This window comes from Falco peregrinus, chromosome 15 (assembly GCF_023634155.1).
Source record: "Falco peregrinus isolate bFalPer1 chromosome 15, bFalPer1.pri, whole genome shotgun sequence".
Classification (NCBI taxonomy): Eukaryota; Metazoa; Chordata; class Aves; order Falconiformes; family Falconidae; genus Falco; species Falco peregrinus.
In genome coordinates, this window is record NC_073735.1 from 3,555,492 (window position 1) to 3,576,926 (window position 21,435).

Genomic DNA, 21,435 nt, shown 5'->3' on the forward strand with positions numbered 1-21,435 from the left:
GAGGGGCTGGCAACCTGCCCTGCCTAATCCTGCGGCTACCAACTCCTCGGGCACTTAATATTCACGACAGAAAGAAACATTTCACGGCGAATTGGACGCACATTCAACTGGAAATGGAAATTTTATGACTCTTCTCACTCTGCGCCGCAGATTACACCAGCTGAGAAAACATGGAAGCAAATGAACAACCTGTGAACTGTAAAGTATATTAATAATGAAATCACAGCCCGGGAAATGAAGGCTTTATTCTGTTTATATTCTGCTCCATTAATAGAGAGCGCTCGAGCTAGCTCCACCCCATTAGCCGGCACTCTGCACCGAGGAAGAGTGCAAGGATGGTAGAGGAATGGTGGCAGGGGGCAAAACCCTCCTTCCCACTGGGACAAGCTTCACAAGGGCAGGCAAAGCATTTCCTCACACTGCCTCCACCAACAGACAGTGTGGGCAGGCGAACACGGGGGATGTCTTCAGCCCCGGTGCCATGCCCTGTGCAAGCTCGGCAAGCGGAGTAGATGTTACAAGGGAAGGAAAGGAGAAAATGGCAATGCCAGGGAGAAAGAAAGGCACAAATTTTGGGGGGAATCAGCTCCAACATCACCAGAAGACCCCCAGCAAGATGCCGGCACTAGGAAAACCATCCATGTGTAGCCTCGCAGCGGAGCTGTGCTTCCTCCCTGGGCTGCTCACTCGCATCACCTGCCTGCTGGGGTTTGAGCATCCCCACCACTTCTCCAGGCATCCTTCCCACCCTTCATCACGATGTCCCATCCCTCCAGGGATGGGGGTACCTCATCTGTGCACCTGCAGCCCTGAGGCCATGCTGACGGCTGCAGGAGAGCAGCGGCGGACAGAGCCGGGCTAGCAGGGCTTGGGCAATGAAATATTTCAGTGCTTTTCCCCCACACCCAGCTCTGCCCTTGGTTCGGCAGACCTGGGCCACATGTGAGGTAGCCCAGCCAGGCTCTCTCCTCCCTGAAAACAACTGCGGCAGCTTATGCAAAGCACATCACGGGAGCTAAAACCAGCCGGAGCAGAGTTTTCTATAGCTGAAGCGACCTGGTGTTGACAGAATGGGGACGCGTTTCCACAGCTCAGATTTTTATAATAATACCTCGGGGGAGTCACTGGCAAAGTTTGGCCCAAATATAATTAGTTTGCACAGCTATTAGGGGCTGATAAAAGGTTTTAATTTGTGTGGAGATCTCTCGAATCTCAGACACTCCCATCCCTTGCTCTTCCCCACGCCAGCCGAATGAAAGGAGAGTCCCAGGCAGGGAGCGAGCTGCTAACACAAAGCCACACGTTTACCGGGGAAGGAGGAAAAAGCAGCTCAGTGCCGAAGAAGAGACAGAAAATCTGGTGAGCTGACACTAGCAGCAGTTGGGTTTTGTCCACCTTGTTGCACCACGCCTAAGAATTAACTAACATATTCCCTTCTTCCCACGGTTAGCCGAGGTGCTGCTGGGGATGGAGAAAGGATGCTGGTGTGGGCAATGGTGCCAGTGATGTGAAAATCGCCGTCTCCGCACCAAGCTGGAGCACGGGATGCTTGGGTGGGGAGTGGTAAGGGTGTTATCCCGGGCGATGGGAGAGAATAGAAACTTCCCCGCTGTCCTAACCTGGTCCCACCACCACTTCGTGCACGCAGGGCTGCCAGGATTGTCATGCAAACGGGTCGGCTCAGGAGGAAGAAAAATATATCTCCGATATTAATATGGCTTTGTATGGGGTGCCAGCTCCCTCCTGCTGGGCACCATGGCAGCCCAGATCGGGTCCATTTGCAACACCACAGCGGGTCTCGCCTTTGCAGGAAAGGTAGCCAGCGACTGACGGGATCAGCCAAAGAATAAAACGTGGGGGTGCGGGCAGAGCCGCCCGCTTTTGCCCCCCAGCAGGGCAGCACCACTGCCCACGACAGCGACTGGCCCACCCGCTTCCCCAGGTTGCTATAAGGAGCTGAGCACGCTCTGCCTCCGGCAAGGAGGGAAAGCGTGACATTGCAAAGCTATGTTTAGGGAATACGCTGAAACCAAGAGGGTTTTTTTCTTCCTCCTTAAGGGAAAGGCATCGCCTCATTTGTAGCTGGTAGGGGTCTTGTTATTTTTGTACTGAGATGCATATTTTAAAGGCAGCTATGCCAAATATGCAAAGAAATCAGCTCACAGAGTTCATTTCCACCATGCGGGGAATCAAAAATATTACTTTTATATATATATACACATGCATACAAGTACATAATCTCCCATTGCTTCAGAAAAGCTGGAGGAACCAGGGTGCATCGGTGGAAGGGAAATGCTAAAAAGAGCTACCCACAGCCGAGCACTTAGCATGTGGCACGCTGTGTTTAAGTCACTCCTTGAAGAAAGCAAAAGCTGGAGCCCATGACGTAATTCCACTGGACCCTGGCTCCTGCTGGGCCAGATCCTGCTCCCACGGGATGGAGATGAGAAGGAGCTTCTCTGATGGAGAAGCTGCTGGCCCTCAGGGAGCTAAATATTCACCCTGCTCCTGGCAGGATCCTGCTGCTGGTCGTGGCACGTGTCCACATGCTTTGCAAGCAACCCCTGGCAATGCCAGCTGCCAGCTTCTCCTTCACCACCACCATGCACAAAACTAAAACTCCTTCACCACCACCACGCACATGAACAAAGCAAGCCCATCTCCAAGTCCAAGAGTGCTGCAACCTATTTCTTTGCACCCCACACAGCGCAAAAGGAGCCAAACCACCGGTGACCCTTTTCCTGGCCGATGTGTCCAGCATGTGCGGATTAAGTGCGCATCAAAACCGGTGGCAGATTTACAGGTTAACAATGATTTAGTGGAGTGCACTGCAGCCAAATTAATGCCGGCTATAATGTAGTTTACCTCATTAAACAATGCACACCAAGATCCTGTCTGTTGTAAAACAATTGGTCTCTGAAGCCTAGTGTTCATCTTCCAGGGTTGCTGGGAGATAATAAATGGGTAATATTCCGGCGATAATGGTAATGGAGTCACGGCTCAGAGCTAATATTATGGCAAAGCAGTAATTATTTCAACAGTAAACAAGGGGACGGTTGAGCTGCCGACAGGATTGGAGCCGGTTGAAATGCTTCAGTTAATTCAGCTGGAGCCCAGGCCTGCAACTGCCTCTTGGAAGGAGGACAAGGTGCTCGGCTACCGAATGAGTCAGCTGAGCCCCCATGAGACGCCCAGCCACCACGAGACCCGGGGAATGCATGCAACAAGGTGAGGTGGGACATGATGGTCAACCCAACCCAACGCCGCAGCTCAGGTGCTCCATCACGCAGCCACAGTGGGAAGACTCAGCTCCCTTCCCCGAGACACCTTGTGCATTGGCTCACACCATCTCAAAAGGACAGTGCAGAAGCACAAGACCCAGGATGAACATGGAAGCAGCTTTACACAAACCATCTCTGAGCTGTTTCCCTGTTACAAGGATCAGCAGAGAGCACAGCACTCTCGTCTTAAGTTCATTAGGTGACTTGAGGCAGGGTTAAATGGAGCGATCCTGCAGGATGCTGAGCGGATCGCTGCGAGGGACAAGGCGGCACAGAAGCAGGAGGAGACTTTCCCACCCAAGTGGATCCCCCTTCTCTCTGTCCTTCCCACCTGGGCTCCAGATATGTCCAGCCTACAAATATCCCCTGCCTCCTGTCCAGGGAGGATCCTGGAAAGATGAAGACAACACTCAATGTGCTCAATGGACAAACCTCTGAGAAGGGGGTACGTGTCCCCTTCCTAGGGACAAGCAACTCTTCAAGCTAGATTTTTTTTGCGGTTGCTTGTCCTCCTGTTTTAAACCTCACCAAGAGCCAGAGAGAATCAATATACCCAAATATACCAGACTTCTCCCGGAGTCCCTTCACTGGTTTGCTGCTGATGTATAGACAGATGATCTCATGAGACCTCTGCCACGTTAGGCCACCATGTCTCATCTATCTTAAGTGCATATATGAGCTGTGATTACTGCTGCGTCTCAGTGCCTCATGTCTTGAATGTATTTATCCCCTCATCGGTCCTGCGAGACAAGGGACTGCTATTGTACCTCTTCCAGAGGGGACACGAAGGAACGTGGAGGTTAAATGGAGTGATCACAGAGGATATCCGGAACGTGGCAATGTCAGGATCCTCCCAGCATCTCCCCCGTCTCGTGCCTTTGCCTTGTGAAGCACCAAAGTGGCACCTACCCCACAAATCACAGCTCACTCAGCTCAGGACTCCAGCTCTGCACGGGATCTAGCTTTCAGCACCCAGCCTAATCCTGAGATTAACGAGGGATTCCTGCTATAAAGACCTCTCGATCAGACCTCTCATGAGTAAATACACCAGCAGGCCAAACCGTAATGTTTTTCTACCCTGGCAGCCGCTGTCTTAAGCCTTACACCGGAATCCATCATACTACAGCAATAATCAAAAAGCAATTAGACAAAACCACGGCAGAAAAGTCCATCAAGGGTCGTTAAGGATGACGACTTGGATGCAGCCTCTGGCTCAGGACGGCTGTGCGTGGCAGAGCAGCGCTGCCCAGGCAGATGAGCCAGGGGAGGCATCCGCATGCGCACACCTGGTTTTTACACCCTTGCCTTGCGCCCCTGGCCGTGTCACGGCAGGATAACCACACTTGCCATCTGACCACAGAGCCCTTATTATCATTGCTGCTAAACTGTGCCTGCCCCTCCTGGGACAGCTGCTGCCGAGCCCTCATCCCTCCTGGGAGAGCCCTCACTTCAATCCCTCAGCACCTTCCCGAGCTTCATGGGAGGCATGACGAGCCTTGTGCCTGCAGCACGGCTAAATATCCCCTGGGCAGCTCAACATGGGGCTTTTGTGACACTCTGTGCCCAGCAGCTCGGGATGCCACGCTTTTTCCTGGGCAAGAAATCCCAGCCTTCATCTGCTGAGAGATTAAAACCAGCCTGACAACATGGCAATTGCCATGACAACATCAGTTACCCCAAAAAATAAATAAAAAGTCCCGTAACTATGGAAACACCTGAGTGACCAAAACCAGACTATTAACTAGAAGACCTCTTTGCAGTTTAGAGACGGCATCAGCACCACAAAGCTGGGGACCGCAATACATCCAAAGCCTTGGATACAAATTGGTGCTCAGCACCTATGGGTGCAAACATGAATGTGTATGGGCACACGCAACATTGCCTTTCACACACCAGTGTCCAAGTCCTCTGCACAGTCTATGCCTCCTCTAGAAAGATGCTGCTGCTTTCATGCTGGATGTTATATCTGGACCATGGTTATCTACATCCTTATCTCCCTCTTTGCCTTCCTCCCTCCCTTTACCCTGCTCAGGGTGCCTCTATTGATTCCTGTCCTAATGGTCTTGGTACCACAGGGCTGTCAAGGGAGGATGGAGCTGCCCCACCACACGCTAGAGCTTGGCTTCCCGGTATGGTTTTGGTGAGCTGTGTTTTGAAGCGCCGGTACCTGGCAGCGCCGGTGGCAGTTGTGCTGCCAGCTGGAGCATCTGAGCCCAGGGCAGAGCCCCAAAGCAGTTAAAGCCTCCTCTGCCGAGGCAGAAGAAGCTGTGACTACACCAGCTCCCCTTCTTTCTCCGCCCGAACCTGTTCAGATGCGTTAACAGGAATTGCCGTGGGTTAGCACAGCGTTACTGGGAGAAGAAATAAAAAGGACAGAGAGGGGTGAGGTAGAGGGGCAGAGATAGGCTGTAACATATCTTAGCTGGCCACAGGTTCACAAAACCCTTCTCCAGAGCCAGCATCCTCCTTTTGCTGAAGGCGGGAGGATGAGGATGGGTACACGTAGGACCAGCCACCGCGCAAGGCTCTGAGCGGTGATGGAAGCACTGACAGGGCCAGCACTCATGCGATTCACTAGCAGAAAACAGTGTCTCAGGTTCACTCAGTTCTTGAGTTATACAGTGAAAACACTTTCCTCCTCCCGGCTGTGGGGAACTCTTCCAGCCCCCAAACCAAACAGCCCCTCAAACCCAGGCTTAATGGCTCCGGTGATGTGGCAACAACTGCAGATGCAAACGTTCAGCAGAGCTCACCAGACCAAGCTGCTATAGACATACTGCACCAGGCCAAGGCAATGCACAGGAGAGAAGACAGCCGAGCGGTCGAGGGCGACGGGAGTGCCTGGGAAAGGGTCTCGAGTGAGATCAGTCACTGGGGAGCTGGGCTGCTCTTGGTGTAAATCTGCTGCAGGACCCAACCACATGCTCCCCTGGTGAGCAAACACTCTTATTTGCTCCATTTCCCACCAAGAGCCGCACAGTAGCTTACAGCTGCCAAGAAAATAATAAAGCCTGTGAAGTGCCTGTGCACAGAGGAGCACTCGCCAGTGTAAGCGTAGGGACCGGCTCCTTCAGCTCCCGGTCTGTCCGTGCCTGGCACAGACAGCGCTATCAAAGCCTCTCCCCAGCGACATCAGTGAGAGCCGCTTACCCATCCGCTATGTAAACCCTTAAATTATGCACCAGCTTCCCCTTAACCAACTCTCCCTTGTCCCCTTTCTCCACCACTCCAAGCAAGACGGAGAAAGACAGCGAGAGGGAACAGGAGGCAGCTCGCTCGAGACGTCCCTGGGGATGAGCAGGCGAGGAAGACCTACAGCCAAGAGAGGGGCCAGCAGCTCGCTTTGGGTCCCCGCTTGCTCCTGGCTCTCCAAATTAAGAGTCCATCCTACTAGGGTAAGGGTTACCATCTCGGCATCTGCTGTAGCACCTCTGTGCACCCATCCTGGCTCTTCTTTCAGTCCCCACGCTTCCAAGCCTCGTCCCTCCTGCGTGTGCCGAAGGCAGAACGGAGAAGCAGAGGTCCCCTTTGGTGGCTTGGCAGACCCAGAGCGAGAAACAGCAGCTGCCTACCGAGATGGACAGCCACCAAAGTTGTCTCGGGCCACCTCTGGGCTCAGCACCCTCCATCAGCAGGAGGTCAGACTCAGGTAAATCTCTGATCATTTGTTCCCTTTGAGTTTTGAAAGCAGAATGCCTAATCATGGCCAAAATCAGGTAAGAGCTGCTGCTGCAAATTACACAGCGCCACAGGTAATTTCTGATTAGCTCACTCTTCCTCTCCTGGAGCATCCTCAGTTTCCATAGCAGCTAAGTCCTAAGTAAAATGGAAACATCTGGTTCAAGCGCAGGTAAAGATTCCCTGGGGAAAGAAACCTGCTGGATGGCAGCAAACACAGAAAATAGCCCTCACAAAAGACGTAGGCATCGTAAGCTGGGAGCCTGGTTAGGAGAGGATGGATGGCGTAGGAGAGGATGGATGGCGTGCGAGAGGAGGCAGCGAGGGGCACGGGAGTGGGAGCGGAGCGCACTGGGGGAGCAGGAGGGGAAATGAGAGGGAGAGTGGGGCTGCGGGGAAAACAAGATGCATGTGAAAAACAGGCGGCGAGGAGGTTAAGCAAGACAAAACCACATTGTCAGGGTAGGCAGGGGGAAGAGGAGGAAGAAAAGGCTTCAAGGTGGGAGCACATGCACTGCCTCAACCATGAACGCCGCCTGATGGTGACAGATACAGTGACAGTAACTTCGATGCCATGGATAGACGCTTGGGGCTGGAGAGGAGCACACGGATCCGAGCCCTGCATTTCATCACTCATCCAAGCACAGACCCCCAGCAAAGGCCACTCTCTCAGAAGCACGACCACCTAAGGCGGATAAGTCAACGCGTGCACCAGGGGGACAATGGTTTTTACAGGGGCTCCTGTCAAGGAAAGGGGCTGAGATGTCGCCGACTCAGCTCGCAGCCTGCCTGGGCTATGGAGAGTGATGGATCTGGTCTAGCAGTTTGCTACAGCGCAGACAAATAGCAAAAAAATCAATGGAGCTGCACTGAGACAGCGCAGTCATCGTCAGGCAGCTGAACAGAGAGAGCAGACATGGCGCCATCCATCACTGCTGCCGCTGCATCGTCTCCTTCAGCTGCCGGACAGCCTGGCCGGGGCATCCCCGAGGAGAACTCGAGGCAGCTGTCTGGGACAACAGCCCACGTTGGTAAAACCTCAGAGGAAAAATGACTGAGGTTGAACTGAAGGGCTTAGGTAGGGTCAGAGCATCAGAGCCAGGCACTGGCCCTTGGCCAGATAGCTCATCCCACCCAAAGCCCTCAGAGCTCACCCCCAGCCCACCGGTGAGAACCTTGCAGCCACCTGGTACTAACAGGGCAGCAAAACGCAAAGCAAATGTAAAAAAAGCAGCTGGGAAAAGGTTTTGAAAGAATACGCTCCCAAATGGGCACGTACAGGAATTTGCTTCCCAGCAGTCACACCCACACAGTTCTGCTTAGGTTTTGCTTACCAATTAACAAGGCCACCAATTAATGCTTCGTGTGTTTTCCTGCTCATTTGCACTAGTTACAGCCCTCCTTTGAAGCAACGTACCAGAACTCCCCCAAAACTTTTCAAAATAGGGCTGGACAAGCCCATTCGATCCTGAAGCACAACACCCCCAACCTGGTACCTATGGCCAATCCTCCACATGAGCAAAACCACCAGCTCCTCTCCCTGACCATCAAGATGGATATTTCTCCACCAGAGTCATCAACTCCTCCGTTCAGCCACGTCTTTTCGGTGCGCATCACCTTCTCTTTGTGACCGAAGTGCCACGTGAACCAGCCAACAGCACCTCCCCAGCCGCTCGCGGATGGTGGTGTGCCCATCCCAGAATATTTCTGGTAACGCTTATCTCTTACCTTTGGGCGAGATGTGTCTCCAGGTGATTGTTGGGTCTGGCCTGCCCGTGGCTATGCAGGTGAGGCTGACGTTGCCACCCTCGTTGATGGAGATGTCGGAAGAGATCTCAGTGATTTTCGGAGACACTGCAATGACACAAAAAGGCAAATGAAAATGCAACCGGTTCTGCTCCAACTCAAAGCTCAAAATATGGGTGAAGGAGACCCAATTTCCCTCCTCCCTTCACCTCGACAAGCTATGCAATAGCCTGTCAGTCTCATCAGAATTGACAGGAACAGGCAGGGGAATGGAGTGTGTGTGTGTGTGGGGGAGCAGACAAGACAGGGTTGAAGTGGGAAGAAATTGCAGCCAGAGGGGATTCAGTCATTTTAGGGAGGCTCAAGACAGCTCCTCCTTGGCACCTCCATGGCGTGCAAGACTACTTCTTCCCCATCCCACTTCCAGCACTCATCCTGTCCTCCCAGCCACGATGAACCATTTCTAGCACAGCTACATCCTAGCCAGAAAACACCATCCACCCCCATCAAACTCCCCCAAAGGCAGCAGCCGCTCCTGGCACAGGAGCACCCAAAGCATGCACACAGTTTGCAGCTCTTTCTGCAGCCCTGCAGGCTCTCTGTCACGCCCTTGCAACCAGAAAAGCACCCAGAGGAGCTGGGCATGAAGAACAACATCTACCACGGACCCTCCAAGGTCTCCCACGACACAAAGGAAGGGAAATGCGATGGAGATGAAAGCCATCTCTGTATTGGCACTGCCATCGTGACAACTCAGGAGCAGGTCGGATACAAGGGGCCCAGACCCAAAGAGAGGATGGACGTGCAGGACAGGGTGGGACGAGAAGGGGGGCTGAGAAGGGGAACGGATGAGAAGCCAGCGGGGAGCATTCGGCCACCGCTGCTGCGTGAGCGGAGGACACGATGCGGCTGCCAGGGAGGGCTGGGGTTTCTACAAGCTCTACGGCAGGGCTGTACGAGAAAAACGATCGGCTGCTGTTATCAGCCTGCACCTGCAGAACATAATAAAGACCATCACCTTCCTTGGTTTATTTTTTTTCAGGCCATTCGCCCGAGCCTAGCAGTGGATTGGCACCCCACTGCGGCGCTTTGCAGGAGAGTCACAAATCACTTGTAAAGCATCCTGCTCCTTCCACCCGCCCTGGGCAAGCCCCATGCATCGACCCACTTGAAACTGTAGCCCAGACCATTGCAAACACCCCTTTTCCTGACTTGGACCCCACTCCTGAGCACCCTTCCCCGCCTCTCCCCACCTCCCACACCTTCCCAGGGCTGCACCGAGGCGGAATGACTGCAATGGCCTTGCACACATTGCCTCTGCTGTGCAGGTAAGTAATTTATTGATCCGTAAAGCACTCCAAGACGCTCTGGAAGGGATTATGTCATGCCAGTGCCGTGCAATAAAATAAAAAATGATGGATTTTTTGTGAACATGAGGGTGATTTAGGGTTTGTAGTTGGAAGTGTAGTTAAAGTACATTTTAAGTGGAAATCAAGGTGGGTAATGAATTATTCTCTGTTTTGAAGGGCTTCTGGGAGTTCATTTTTTGCTGCTCTGGGCACGACGGCTAATCTGCTAATCATGCACCGGAGGACAACTACAGATCAGACACTCCCAGAACAGTGGGGGCTCTGGGGCAGGACAGTGGAGGGCATGAAGATGACACCAAAAGAAATATTAATATGCATCCGTGTCATTAAGCCCAGCACAAGGGGATAGCACATGCCTCCTGAGACTACCTGCCCACACGGAGCTGGAAGATGCTCTGCCAACAGCCAGGTAAACCATTGAGGAGAGGCAATTAATTACAACGGTGCTGTGATTGCCCCACCGTGTTCCTGGCGAGGCTGGGACCGCTAGCCGGGAGACCCACGCGCACTTTAAAAAAGACCAGGCTTATGGTCTGGATGACAAAAATAGGCCAAGGAGGTATTACTGTTGCCATTTCAGAGGTGGAAAGAGACAAGCGGAGGCCCCGTGAATTGCCCACCATCGCCTGGGAAGCAGCAATAGCTTCCAGCTCTAAGTCCCGACAGAACTAGAGCAATATCTATCATCTTCAACGCGCTGCTCGCTAACTCACAGAGGAACCTTTCTGATGTTTTTAATGACTGAATCCACATCAACCCAATTCAGCTTGTTTTGCAGAGCTCACCAAGACTTAAAAAAAAAATAATAAAAAAATAAAATATCAAGTCAGACTGCACCACAACACTGGTACTGCGCAGGCAGATTTGCACCCACCCAGGCGGGAGTCAAAATTCTGTAATGAAATCAAGTGACCAGATTCAAAACAAATTAAATTTGGATTTCCTGAAACATGAGCGTTACATCCTCCTCCTCAGCAATACAGCAGGAGATTTAAATTTTGCTCAGACCAGGCAGAGGAGGAGAGATGATTGCGTTGCTGCTTGGCTGGGCAATGGGAGACTTTGCAACTGGCTCTGACAAGTGTAAAAGCAGCTCGAGCGCTGGGGAGAAAAACCCACCGTGCCCCAGTGAGCCTGGGACACGCTCGGGGAGAAGCAATTTACTGCAGCCCACCTGGGACAACATGAGGCAGGAATGGCTGGGAACAAAACCAGAGCGACAACGTCAGCAAAGTCGTTAGCTAACCCTTAAATTAAATGTGCATTGGTAGGATTTAACACGACAGTTATTGTATGCTAATTAAACGTTTGAATAATTAACCACACGAATTATTTAAAATGCCTTTCTGGAGACAGAACAGGTATGTTGTAAGGCTTTTACCACACTAGGGAGAGAAACTTTAATAAAATAAGTGATAGGAAGTATGTATTTAATATTATTTAATGGTCATCGGTGCTTGCGTTCCCTTTGCATTAAAAGGCTTTCGCCGTCAGCTGGCATTTCTGCAGCAGTGGGGCAGAGGAGAAATTTCTCGTGCAGAATGCGGGATGCAGATGGAACTGTGCCCCTGTGGGAATGAATAAATAAATAAAGCTAAATAAATGCAGGCTTCCCAGGCGGGAACCCTCTCCTTGCGGGCAGTCCTTTTGTGTTCAGCATCTCTCTTGCTCAGAAGTGATTAAACATGGCAGTGTTGGCCAAGCTGCTCCAGTGACACAGCGCAGATTTCCCCAGAGGCGGGCTGGTGTTTTATCGATCTGACGACTTCTTTTTTTCCCTATCCTTGCCATGATGATGGGAAAGGTCTCAGGGCTGCTCTCAGCCGCTGCAGCCCTCCGCAGGTGCCCAGGGCATCCCCCCAGTTTGCCTGGACTTGGCGCCCGCTCACACACGCGGAGTCCCTGGGACAGAAAGCAGCTTGCTTAAATATTTAACCAAACCATATGGCGCGTTACACGTTTGAGGGTGTTCAGTCAGGTGATATATGTCTTTACGGATCCAAGCATATGTGCTTGCCTACACAGATATATTCCCTGGCGCACAGACGCCCTCCTGCCACTGGCACAGGCTACATCCTCGCTACGCTTTCACCTCCAAACACCCGTCCCAGAGCCAGCACAGGTGCAAAAGCTCATGCATCCCATGCACGTACCCGACAGCAGCTGAATGCAGCGCTGCGCACAGATCTCCACATCCGGGGGATGCAGCGGGACTGCCTCCTGCATCTACACCACCTCCTCCGCTGCTTCTCCCATGGCCCCCACTGTGGGACCGATGCCTTCCCTGATTACTCCTCCAGCTGCTTTTTATAGCTTGTCCCGATATGCATAAACATCCCCAGCTCTGCATCCTCGCTCAGGCCCTGCCATCTCCTATCATCATTACTTCCCCATCCATCTTCCCCGACGACCATGCTGCTTGCCTGTGCTTTACTCTCCCTGACACCGTGTCCCCGCTGCTGCCTCCTGACGCACCCCTCGGCACAGCTGGGCTCCCCAGGCACCCCAAATTTCAGCCACACATCAGGCAAGAGGCAAGGAAGGCCCTGAGTCTTAGGGGAGCGTGGATCTGGAACAACCTCTCTGCCAGAGATGGGGAAGGAGACCTTAAATGACCCTCACCACATTGGGTGCCTTCAAGGAGTAACCGCATTTTTTTTTGCCTTTAACCACCTCCTTTCTGCCCAGTTTTGGGAGCCAAGAATGTAGCGCAGAAACACACTTGGGACCTTTCCAGAACTGCAAACCCCTTCTCGTGTGGGAGCTGGGCAGAGCGGGTGCCCACCCTGGCAAAGCGCCCTGGGGTGCGCAGGGCAGACCCCAGCAGCAGCCTGCGAGCCAGCGGGCTCTCCCGGTAAGCTTAGCTTGCTTCCCCCTCATAAAACATGCAAACCTCCATCTTCCAGCACAAGCAACATCTGCTCCAGATCAAAGGAAACAACAAAGAACAACTATAAAAGTGTCTTGAAGAAAGAGAAAAAGGGAGATTCAGACTTGCGTTCTGCAGGCGATCTGTGATGTGCACTGGCAGCTTCCTGAACATCAGGCTGCCGCTGCTCCTGCTTTTAATAACAGCCTCTTACCGCTGTCACCCACAGACTTCCCCGTGTTTTACAGAGTGCTGCTACCATGGGTCCTGCCTCTGGGACTCGGCAAGGAGGAGCCCCGGGTGCCCCAGCCCTGCTCACAGCGATGCTATGAGTCAGACTGAGCCCACGCTCCCAGGCCAGCAACAGAGGGGTCTGCCAAATCCTGCTGGGACCCGGCACAAGGCAGGGACCCCGACATCGAGCTCCTCATCCAAATCCTCCAGGCTGCAACCAGAGCAGTTTGCCATCGGGATGGGAGATGGTACAGGGCTCCGGCTGCTGCAGTGCCAGGCACCTCCATTGTGCCTTCTCCCCCCTTCTGCGTTCAAAACCTTTCTGCCTTTTTAAGGAGGGCAGAGCGCAAACTGAGAGACCTGCTCCTTCAATTATAGGTGTATTATAATGGGCTTTTAAATCAGTCTGTGCTGTTCCAACACAACCATAATTAAGAGGAAAGCAGAGAGGGCTTTATCCTTCCATCATATCAACACAGCTCAGGAGCCCGTATTGAAGCCCACCGGGTGCGAGGAAGGACAAACACAGCCTTAGAGCCTGCTTCCAGCTACACCACTTGTATACAACCCCCTTACCCCTATAGGTCCCTATCCTGCCCCCCGGGGCTGCCTCTGCCCAGGGTTTGCACCATCAGCCCCCTCCCCATTGGCGTGCTGGGTTCTGCTCAGCTTTGCCGAGGGACCGAGCCCCTCTGCACAAACCTTGCAGCAGCCAAAGACATGAAGAAACAAGCCTGGAAATAAAGAGGACATACGTAACGACCTTAATAAGCAATTAATAAATAACTAATGGCAATTGCTCGTTTTAAAGCAAGGCATAATGAGATGTGTCATACAGCACCGAGATGTGTCTAAATGATTTCCCAAGTAGGTAACGGCTCCTGTTGCAGCAAAGCTCTCCCGAGCTTGGAGGACACAAAATTTTTTACGCCTGTCTCTGCAGCAGGTTATACGGCACGGCATCATAATAATTCAGAGGAGGAGGGGGGAAACAAGACGTTTCCAATCATTCATTAGTAAAGTATTTGTGAATGTGGGTATAATTCACTGCATAAGCAGCAGGGTTTCTGCAGACAAACTTTATAGCTAAGTGCCAAAAGGGAGCCCAATCTGATTCCACTTACGACAGCATAAATCAGCAATAATCCTACCGCAGTCAACAAGGGATATGCCAGAATAAACATGGCACAAAAGGAGAGTCAGGTCTCCGGTACAAGGACGTTCTCCTGAATTTTGGAGGGGTCCAGGTCACCAGCCTGGATCCAGAGTGCCGCTACCCTGAGGAGCCAGGGTGCTGCCTGGCTAGATGTGGTCCCCTGCTTTCAAGGCTCTGAAGGGATTCAGACCCTTTTTCCTACCACAACAAGGAAGAAACTCCTGACACCAAGCCCCACACCTTTGGGGAATCAAAGAAGAGTTTGCTTAGCATGACTATTAATAAGCAGCTTTATAGAGCAGGCAGAATCCCTCGCTCAGGTTTGGGAGAAATGAGTTCTGCTTTCACGTTACGATGCCCAAAGGAAATCGTGGCACGGCTCTGGACTTCGTTGCCTTCTCTAAAATGAGTCTAATGATGATGAATGAAAAGAAAAAAACAGAAGACGTAGAAGTAAAGTTTTTGCATTGTTACCCATGAAGAAATGCAGCCAAACAGGGACTGTTCGCAGTTCAGCTCCCCGTCTAGACAGATCTCATTTTCAGCTCCACACATGCTGTACGGAGCAAGGATCTAGTTTCCAGTTTTTGCACCCCAAGCCACCTGGGATTCCCCCTGCAAGTCAAACAATGCCTCATGAAAGGCAGAAAATGGAAGAAACTCAAAAATTTAAGACACCTGCATCCTTTTTCCAGCATTATTGACACCTCTCCTCAAGGCGTGACAGCCTTTCTCACAGCTGCCTCCACCGGTGACCATCAAACTGACAGCGACTCAGTCTCACCCTGCTCGGGGACCCAGGGTCCCTCGTTCTGTCCCTCTCGTCCCACTTGACACCAGTGGAGGTTCCGTCAGACCCCCCAGGAAAAGTCCTCGTGTGGGGATGAGCCACAGCGTGACGAGGCCACCCGAGAAAGTTTGAACGCAGCTTCTGGCTAATAGAAAGCTTGTCAAACCTATCACCTAGAAATGCTGAATGTCTTTATTAGATTCCTCTATCTCCCCCCGAGATCGGAGGGACACGACAAGATGATCCTCAGCGGAGATGTCATCATCCAGAAACTAATTAAAGGCTGCGCGGGAAGTCGGGCCACGCACACTCTGGAGAACAAAATGCATTAGCAACCCGAGTCGAGAAAAATATTACAAGTGAACTTCAGATCAGAAAGGGTGAGCTAGGGATTTGACAACAGCTCTCCTCTCCCCATCTTTCCTCCTGCTCATCCCTGCACTCCCCCATCCTCGACAGTTGTCCTCCAGTAGAAGCAAGCTGCCCGGGATCTTGGGGCTGTCTGGCCCTGCCATTCCCTGAGGGACGCAGGACAACATTGGGTCCTTTCCTCCACCAGGTCATGCCCTGGGAGAAAATCATGATTTGTGGAATTTCCATTTTTTTTTCACATCAGAAAAGCCTCCTTGCTGCGGGTCAAGGAGCTGCAGAGGATGGCTTGATGCCTGCACCTCTCCCTGCCCTGCCAGGGGCAAAACAGTCTCTTTGGGTCTTATCTCTCTATCAACACAATGACAAGTATTTGTCTTCCTTGCAGGCTTATTAAAAAGACAAGATATAAGACGATAAGATGCCTAGAGCCTATGATCATGGGAACTGCAGGTGAGGACATTTCTGCATGGGGACAGTCCTACTAGCCATGGCCATGGCCTACATGTAGGTAGGGCTCATGCAAGCAGAGATGCACGGATCTATTCAGGGCATGCATTTCAAGTGGCTATGCCAGCAAACGGCACCTCCCAGTTAACCTGGAGTCTCCCATACCACTGAGCAGCAAGTTTACATGATGCTGCTCACCCGCTCCATCAGCACACACCACGCTGCCCTGCTAAAGTCTGCACAAAACCTCAGCTCCTCTCCCCCAGCCCCACCAGTGGGCAAACAGCCATGCCCCGCTCTGACGATGCAGGTCTTTCTCTCCACTCTGCTCCCGGAGAGTGTGAGGGGGTCTCCCCATGTCACCCCCCCCCCCCCCCAGCTTTCCATGCACGAGGAGCAGGCACGGCACGGAGGGCTGAGCGTGCTGAACCAGCCCTGCGCCACTTTGCTCATGGAAAGGGACCCAGTGGGAACAAAGGAGCTCAAACATCGCTTGCAAAGATAAATCAGATGCTCTAATGCAGCCCGCATCTCCAATGAATATAGGGCAGGTGTCTCTGAAGTGAAGTATTAGTTAAAATGATGCTCTTTAAATTACATTTTGGCTATTTCAGGCAGACAGGTTGTGTGTGGGTTGGGCTGGGTTTTTTATGATCTATCTAGAGGCTTAAAAAGACACAGAGAGAAATAAATCTCCCTTCCATTAAAAACACACTATGCTCTTGCATATTTGTTCTTATCTCTGCGCTCTCGCACTCGTGCTCCCTCTCCCCCGACTCGAGCACAAAGTAAGTGTTTATGATTACACTTTCCACACTGACACTAATCTAATTCGAGGAGCCGTGCAGGCTGTGCCCAGGGAAAGCGCGGCAGCTCGCCCAGCCCTGCAGGAGGATGAGCGGCGCTTCCCGAAACGCTCCGACCAACACCGGGTGCCTGATGGTTTTACTTGAAAAACCATCGAGATTCATCGTGTTAATGTGGAACTGAGTGAAAGCTCCAAGTTTTGATTACATTGCAAGTGAAGTCTATTTCTACCTTCTGGGTCTATCTCTGTCCTTTTCAACCCTCTTTATCTATCTACACCCCTCCCCACCTCCCGAGCTCCCCTATGACATCTTTAACACCCTCAGACCCCACTGCACTAGGTGCTGTACCAACAGGAGACAAAAATACAGCCTTTGCCCCATGAGGCTCTCAAATGCGAAAAAGGAGACCACACACGAACGTGGGCTGCATCCTCAGCCCTCCTGGACATCACCGCTTGCAAACTACCCTTAGTTGCTGCGCTGGTATAAAGCTTAGGGGAGAGACCCGCTGGGGAGCAAGAGGTGGATGTGTAGAGTTGCCCCTGTTGGTGCAGGGAGCAGGGTGGGATGCAGTCGCTAACGCACAGGTGCTGTTGCCATCGCTGCTTGTTCCCAAACAGCCCCTTTCCTCCCATTCCTCCCGAGCCCTCTGCACATGGAGCTCCAGCCCTTGCAGGTGCCTCCTGATGCTCCAGCTAGTGCCTCTTCTTCTGCTTGGGCTTCTTCCCATGTTAGCCTTTGACTCTGGGGAAAAATTAATGGGTCAGACAGGGAGCACAGCCCTATTATTCTCTGATTAGGTGGTCTTTAGGCTGCTACTTATGACCAGACCCTTTGTTTGTCTGTGGCAAGATCCAGCAGCTCAAAATGAACCACAGGCGAGGTGATTTATGCCCCCAGATGCTGCCATTCCTCCTGCCCCCGTGGGAACACACCTCTTCACACAAGACTTGTGAACCCATCCATCGCTCTGGCAGAGGCAGGTCTACCTTCCCAAAGATGTCCCAGTCCACTCCTTCCTCCCCTTAGTCATTTCTTCACACAGCCTTGCTCTTGCAGGCTCTCCTCGCACTCCCCAAGAGGCCTCCCAGCCTTCCTCACCCCTCCCATGGAGCACTTCTGGTCCTACACCCTACCAAAGGCACCCCGTCAGCACCCACCCTGACCCAACACACCAGCTGTCCCAAACCCAGGGCACCCACCCAAAGCTTGGCCAAAGCTGCCAGAAACAAGCAGGAGAGCAAATACCAATGACCCAGGGTCCATGTGATGATGCGCACCATCCTTCCCACACTTTAAAATTTCCTTAAAAGAGTGGGTTTAGCACTGCAAGGTTTAGGTTTCAGAAACAGCAGCAAGGGTAGAGGTAAGGTTGGTCTCTGCCACCTTAATTCATTCCCAGGCTCACACACGCCAAGGACAACCCTTTCCCACAGGTTCCCAGCTTTTCCTGGTACCTGTGCACATCACTGCCTCTGCTTTCTCAGGGTCTGCCACCGACACGAGCATTAATAACCCTACCATCAAAACAACCCGGTGAGATAAGGAAGCGTTATTATCCCCACTTTACAGATGGAGAAATGAGGCCCGAAGAGCAAATGGCCCAAAAGTGCCTGTTCGGATCAATGCTCCATAGCACCTGGTTTTCACGCTCTGTGGTGCTTGGGAAGCCACGGAAAAAGCATCGGGAGAGTGAGGATGGCTGCCAGGACAGGTATTTCCAATGGGCCTCAAGAGATGAGAGTGCTGCCGTTAAAAATTAGTCATCAGGCTGCAGAGCGCGCAGCAGGATATCCGTGTGCACAGAGGGGCAATTAAAATTTCATTACCAAATTTCAACCCAAATAGGCAATGTTTGATAAAGTTAAAAGCAAAGGAAAAGGAGGGAGCGATGGTACCGCAAGGCAGGGATACCAGCACGCCTGGAGCACGAGGGGGCTGTTCTCCTTTTCCATTAGGAATGTGCCTTCATTTCCCATTTCTCCTAAACGAAGCCCTTGAGCCTTCTTCTTGGCCACCCTCGTGCCTCCGAGAAAGGCAGAAAAGCCACCGGGAGTTACATCCCCCCAGAGCATCCTTTAATTTCCCTATTTGTCTTCCTAATGCCCAGCCCCACCAACAGCACCATCTATTCCCCACGTGTCCCTGCGTTTCACAGAGGGACTGGGTTTACCCCTTCCTTCCTATGCCTCCTTCTCATCCTATTTAATGATTTTTTTCTTTATCCACAGTTTCCTTTCCTTTCTTCCCTCCTTCTCTTTCATTTTTAAAACCTGTGCTTCTCCGATTCAAAATCATTACTGTTTTTAACTTGGCTCGAGCCTCTTAATTAAGTTACTTTCCATTATTTTTTATCTAGTCCATTTGTCTACATCCCCCGCACCCTCCCTCATTCTTCCTTTCCTCCCCAAGGCAGGCTGGGTATGAAATCTTACATTTCCATTTGGCTAACAATCACTTTGAATTTTTAAATGCTATTAAATTGGATCACACCGGTCACTGGACTGGAGTTGTCGAGCTGTGATTTTTACTCGCACCAGTCAAAGGGAAATGAAATTGTGGCGGTGCGGGGGGGAGGCGATGGGGGAGCGCCGATTTATTCTGCCTGCGGTACTTGCAAACAAGCACAATCCCTTTGGATTTTTGAGCGAGTTCAAAGGAAACTCTTACGCTCAACCATGAATGTATTGTAATGTCTTTAATAAATCAATTACTTGTTGGCAGGGAAGTGTCACCACATCTCCAATCCTTGTAATCACCTCAGCCTTGCTGTGTTTTAAGTGCTGAAAAACCACGGAGGTAGACAGAGAGCCAGAAGAAGCATCGGCATAGGGCAAACCAGAGAAAGCGCTTCTGCTTCATCTTTGCCAGAAAAGACCGAAAGATGCAGAAAGCAACTCGCACCATGCAAAAACGCACCCACCCAGTGACCCCCAGCACCACAACATGGAAATTAGGGTGCCGGAGGGACCCTGTCAGTGCTACATGGGGCTCACTCTTCCCTTCCCCGGGCAGCTCCCGGGATGTGACAGCTTTGGAGAGATGACCACGACAGGTTCACCGAGAAAGGCGGCGTGGCAACACGTGCCTACCCCAGGTATTGAGCCTGTGGCGATGGGAGCACCCCCCTGCTCCTGCTGCCTGGGGCTGAGCATCGCTCTGGCAGGCGATCTGCAAAGCAGCGTTCTCCTATCATCCCCAAGAGCGAGGCCACCTTTCGCTGCATGTTAATTAGGTGCCTGAGTTGTGTGCTGCTGCCTTTGGGAGGGTGCTGGTATTTCCATTTTGCTAAAAGAGTCCTTTTCCACCCGAAAATTTGCTAAACAGAGTAGGATTTGATTACAAAGCAGTCCTGGCCAAATCCAGCCCCTCCTCCTCTCTCTCTGCTGACAATATCCTCCCCTCCACAACAACAATCATCTGAGCACAAACAGACAACGAAGCTTTTCAGAAAGTAATGAACTCTGGTCGGAGCCAAGGCAGGAAGGGTTTAATGTTCAACTCGGCAAGCTCGTGAGGCCATCAATTATATAGCCCTGCTGCTGAAGGAGCAAGAAAATAAAAAGAATATTTCAAACAGACTTGGCCAAAAAGAAAAGATAGGGAAGGAAAACACCACGAGAGAGATTAAATTCCACGAGCAAAGTGTTTGCGAAAGAGGAGGAGGATCAAAGGCTGAAGCTCTCGGGCTGGCTGTGAGGAGGAGGGATTACAAGGAGGGCAAACCACGGAGAAGACATCTCTGTTGACCCCTCATCTCAAAACTGGTCCAGGCAAGGACAGTCCTGGGTACAAATCGGGGAGCCCGTTTGCTGCGAGGGCTCAGTGATGGGGAGGCTTTGGCCGCGCAGGGCGGGGTGGTGGACTGAGACCTCTTCATCTCATCTCACATAGGACAGCAAACCAGCAGAGTCTGCAACCTCCACCACGCATCCCAGCCATACACTAGGTGCTACCAAGCGAAAGGAGAGCTGAAATCTTCTGGGCATCTCTCTACTGCTGGTGGGATGGGACCGGCAACCCAGACATGAAAAATGAGTGCATGGGTCCACCTAGAGCAAGGAAATCTCATTCTCTGGCTTGCACCTGGTGGGGCCATGCTGTAAAGCTCCTCCAGGGATCCAGCCGTGGATTAAGGAACAAAGCCACCTCATTTCTGAGGGATGGGGCAGAGGGGACTTGCTGCTGCCTCACACCACCAGCTAGCTTCTCAGCCAGACCTGCAAAACCCAAACCAAAAATATTTCAAGATCACATTTCCATGTCTTGACTGAAGGACCAAATTTCCATGTCTTTTCTGAAGGTCCTTGCCTTTTTGTTCTCTGCTTCCCACTTCTCCTCTCCTCTCACCTTTCCTAAATCTCTTTCTTATCCATTGCAGCACCAGAACAGAAAGGAAAACGAGATCACAACTCTCCCGATGTTTCAATGCAATTCCCTTTTTCCAAGCTTCCACCTCTCCTTCCAAACCCAAGCAAGATCAGTGTGGACAAGACTGTGTTTCCCCCCCGGTTCCCCGCTGTGTTCTCCCACAGGCTCAGCAACTCCCTCCAACCCATCCTTAAGCTTGTGGAGATTTACTAGAGGTTTTCTATCACTCGGTGCCCACTGCAGGAGGCGGCAGGGCCGGGCTGGCTCTTCAGCAGCTGTTCCCTTGGCCTCTCCTTTATCTCCAGCATTGTG

At 51.9% G+C, this 21,435-nt stretch overlaps 1 protein-coding gene across 1 annotated transcript in view; it reads right to left on the minus strand.

The window, feature by feature from the left end:
• The window catches only part of LOC101920004 (protein CEPU-1), a 352,441-nt gene that overhangs the window by 21,251 nt on the left and 309,755 nt on the right, over window positions 1-21,435 (minus strand). The window contains 1 exon segment of the mRNA XM_055819404.1: window positions 8,688-8,813. Coding sequence (XP_055675379.1) covers window positions 8,688-8,813 — 126 coding nt within the window.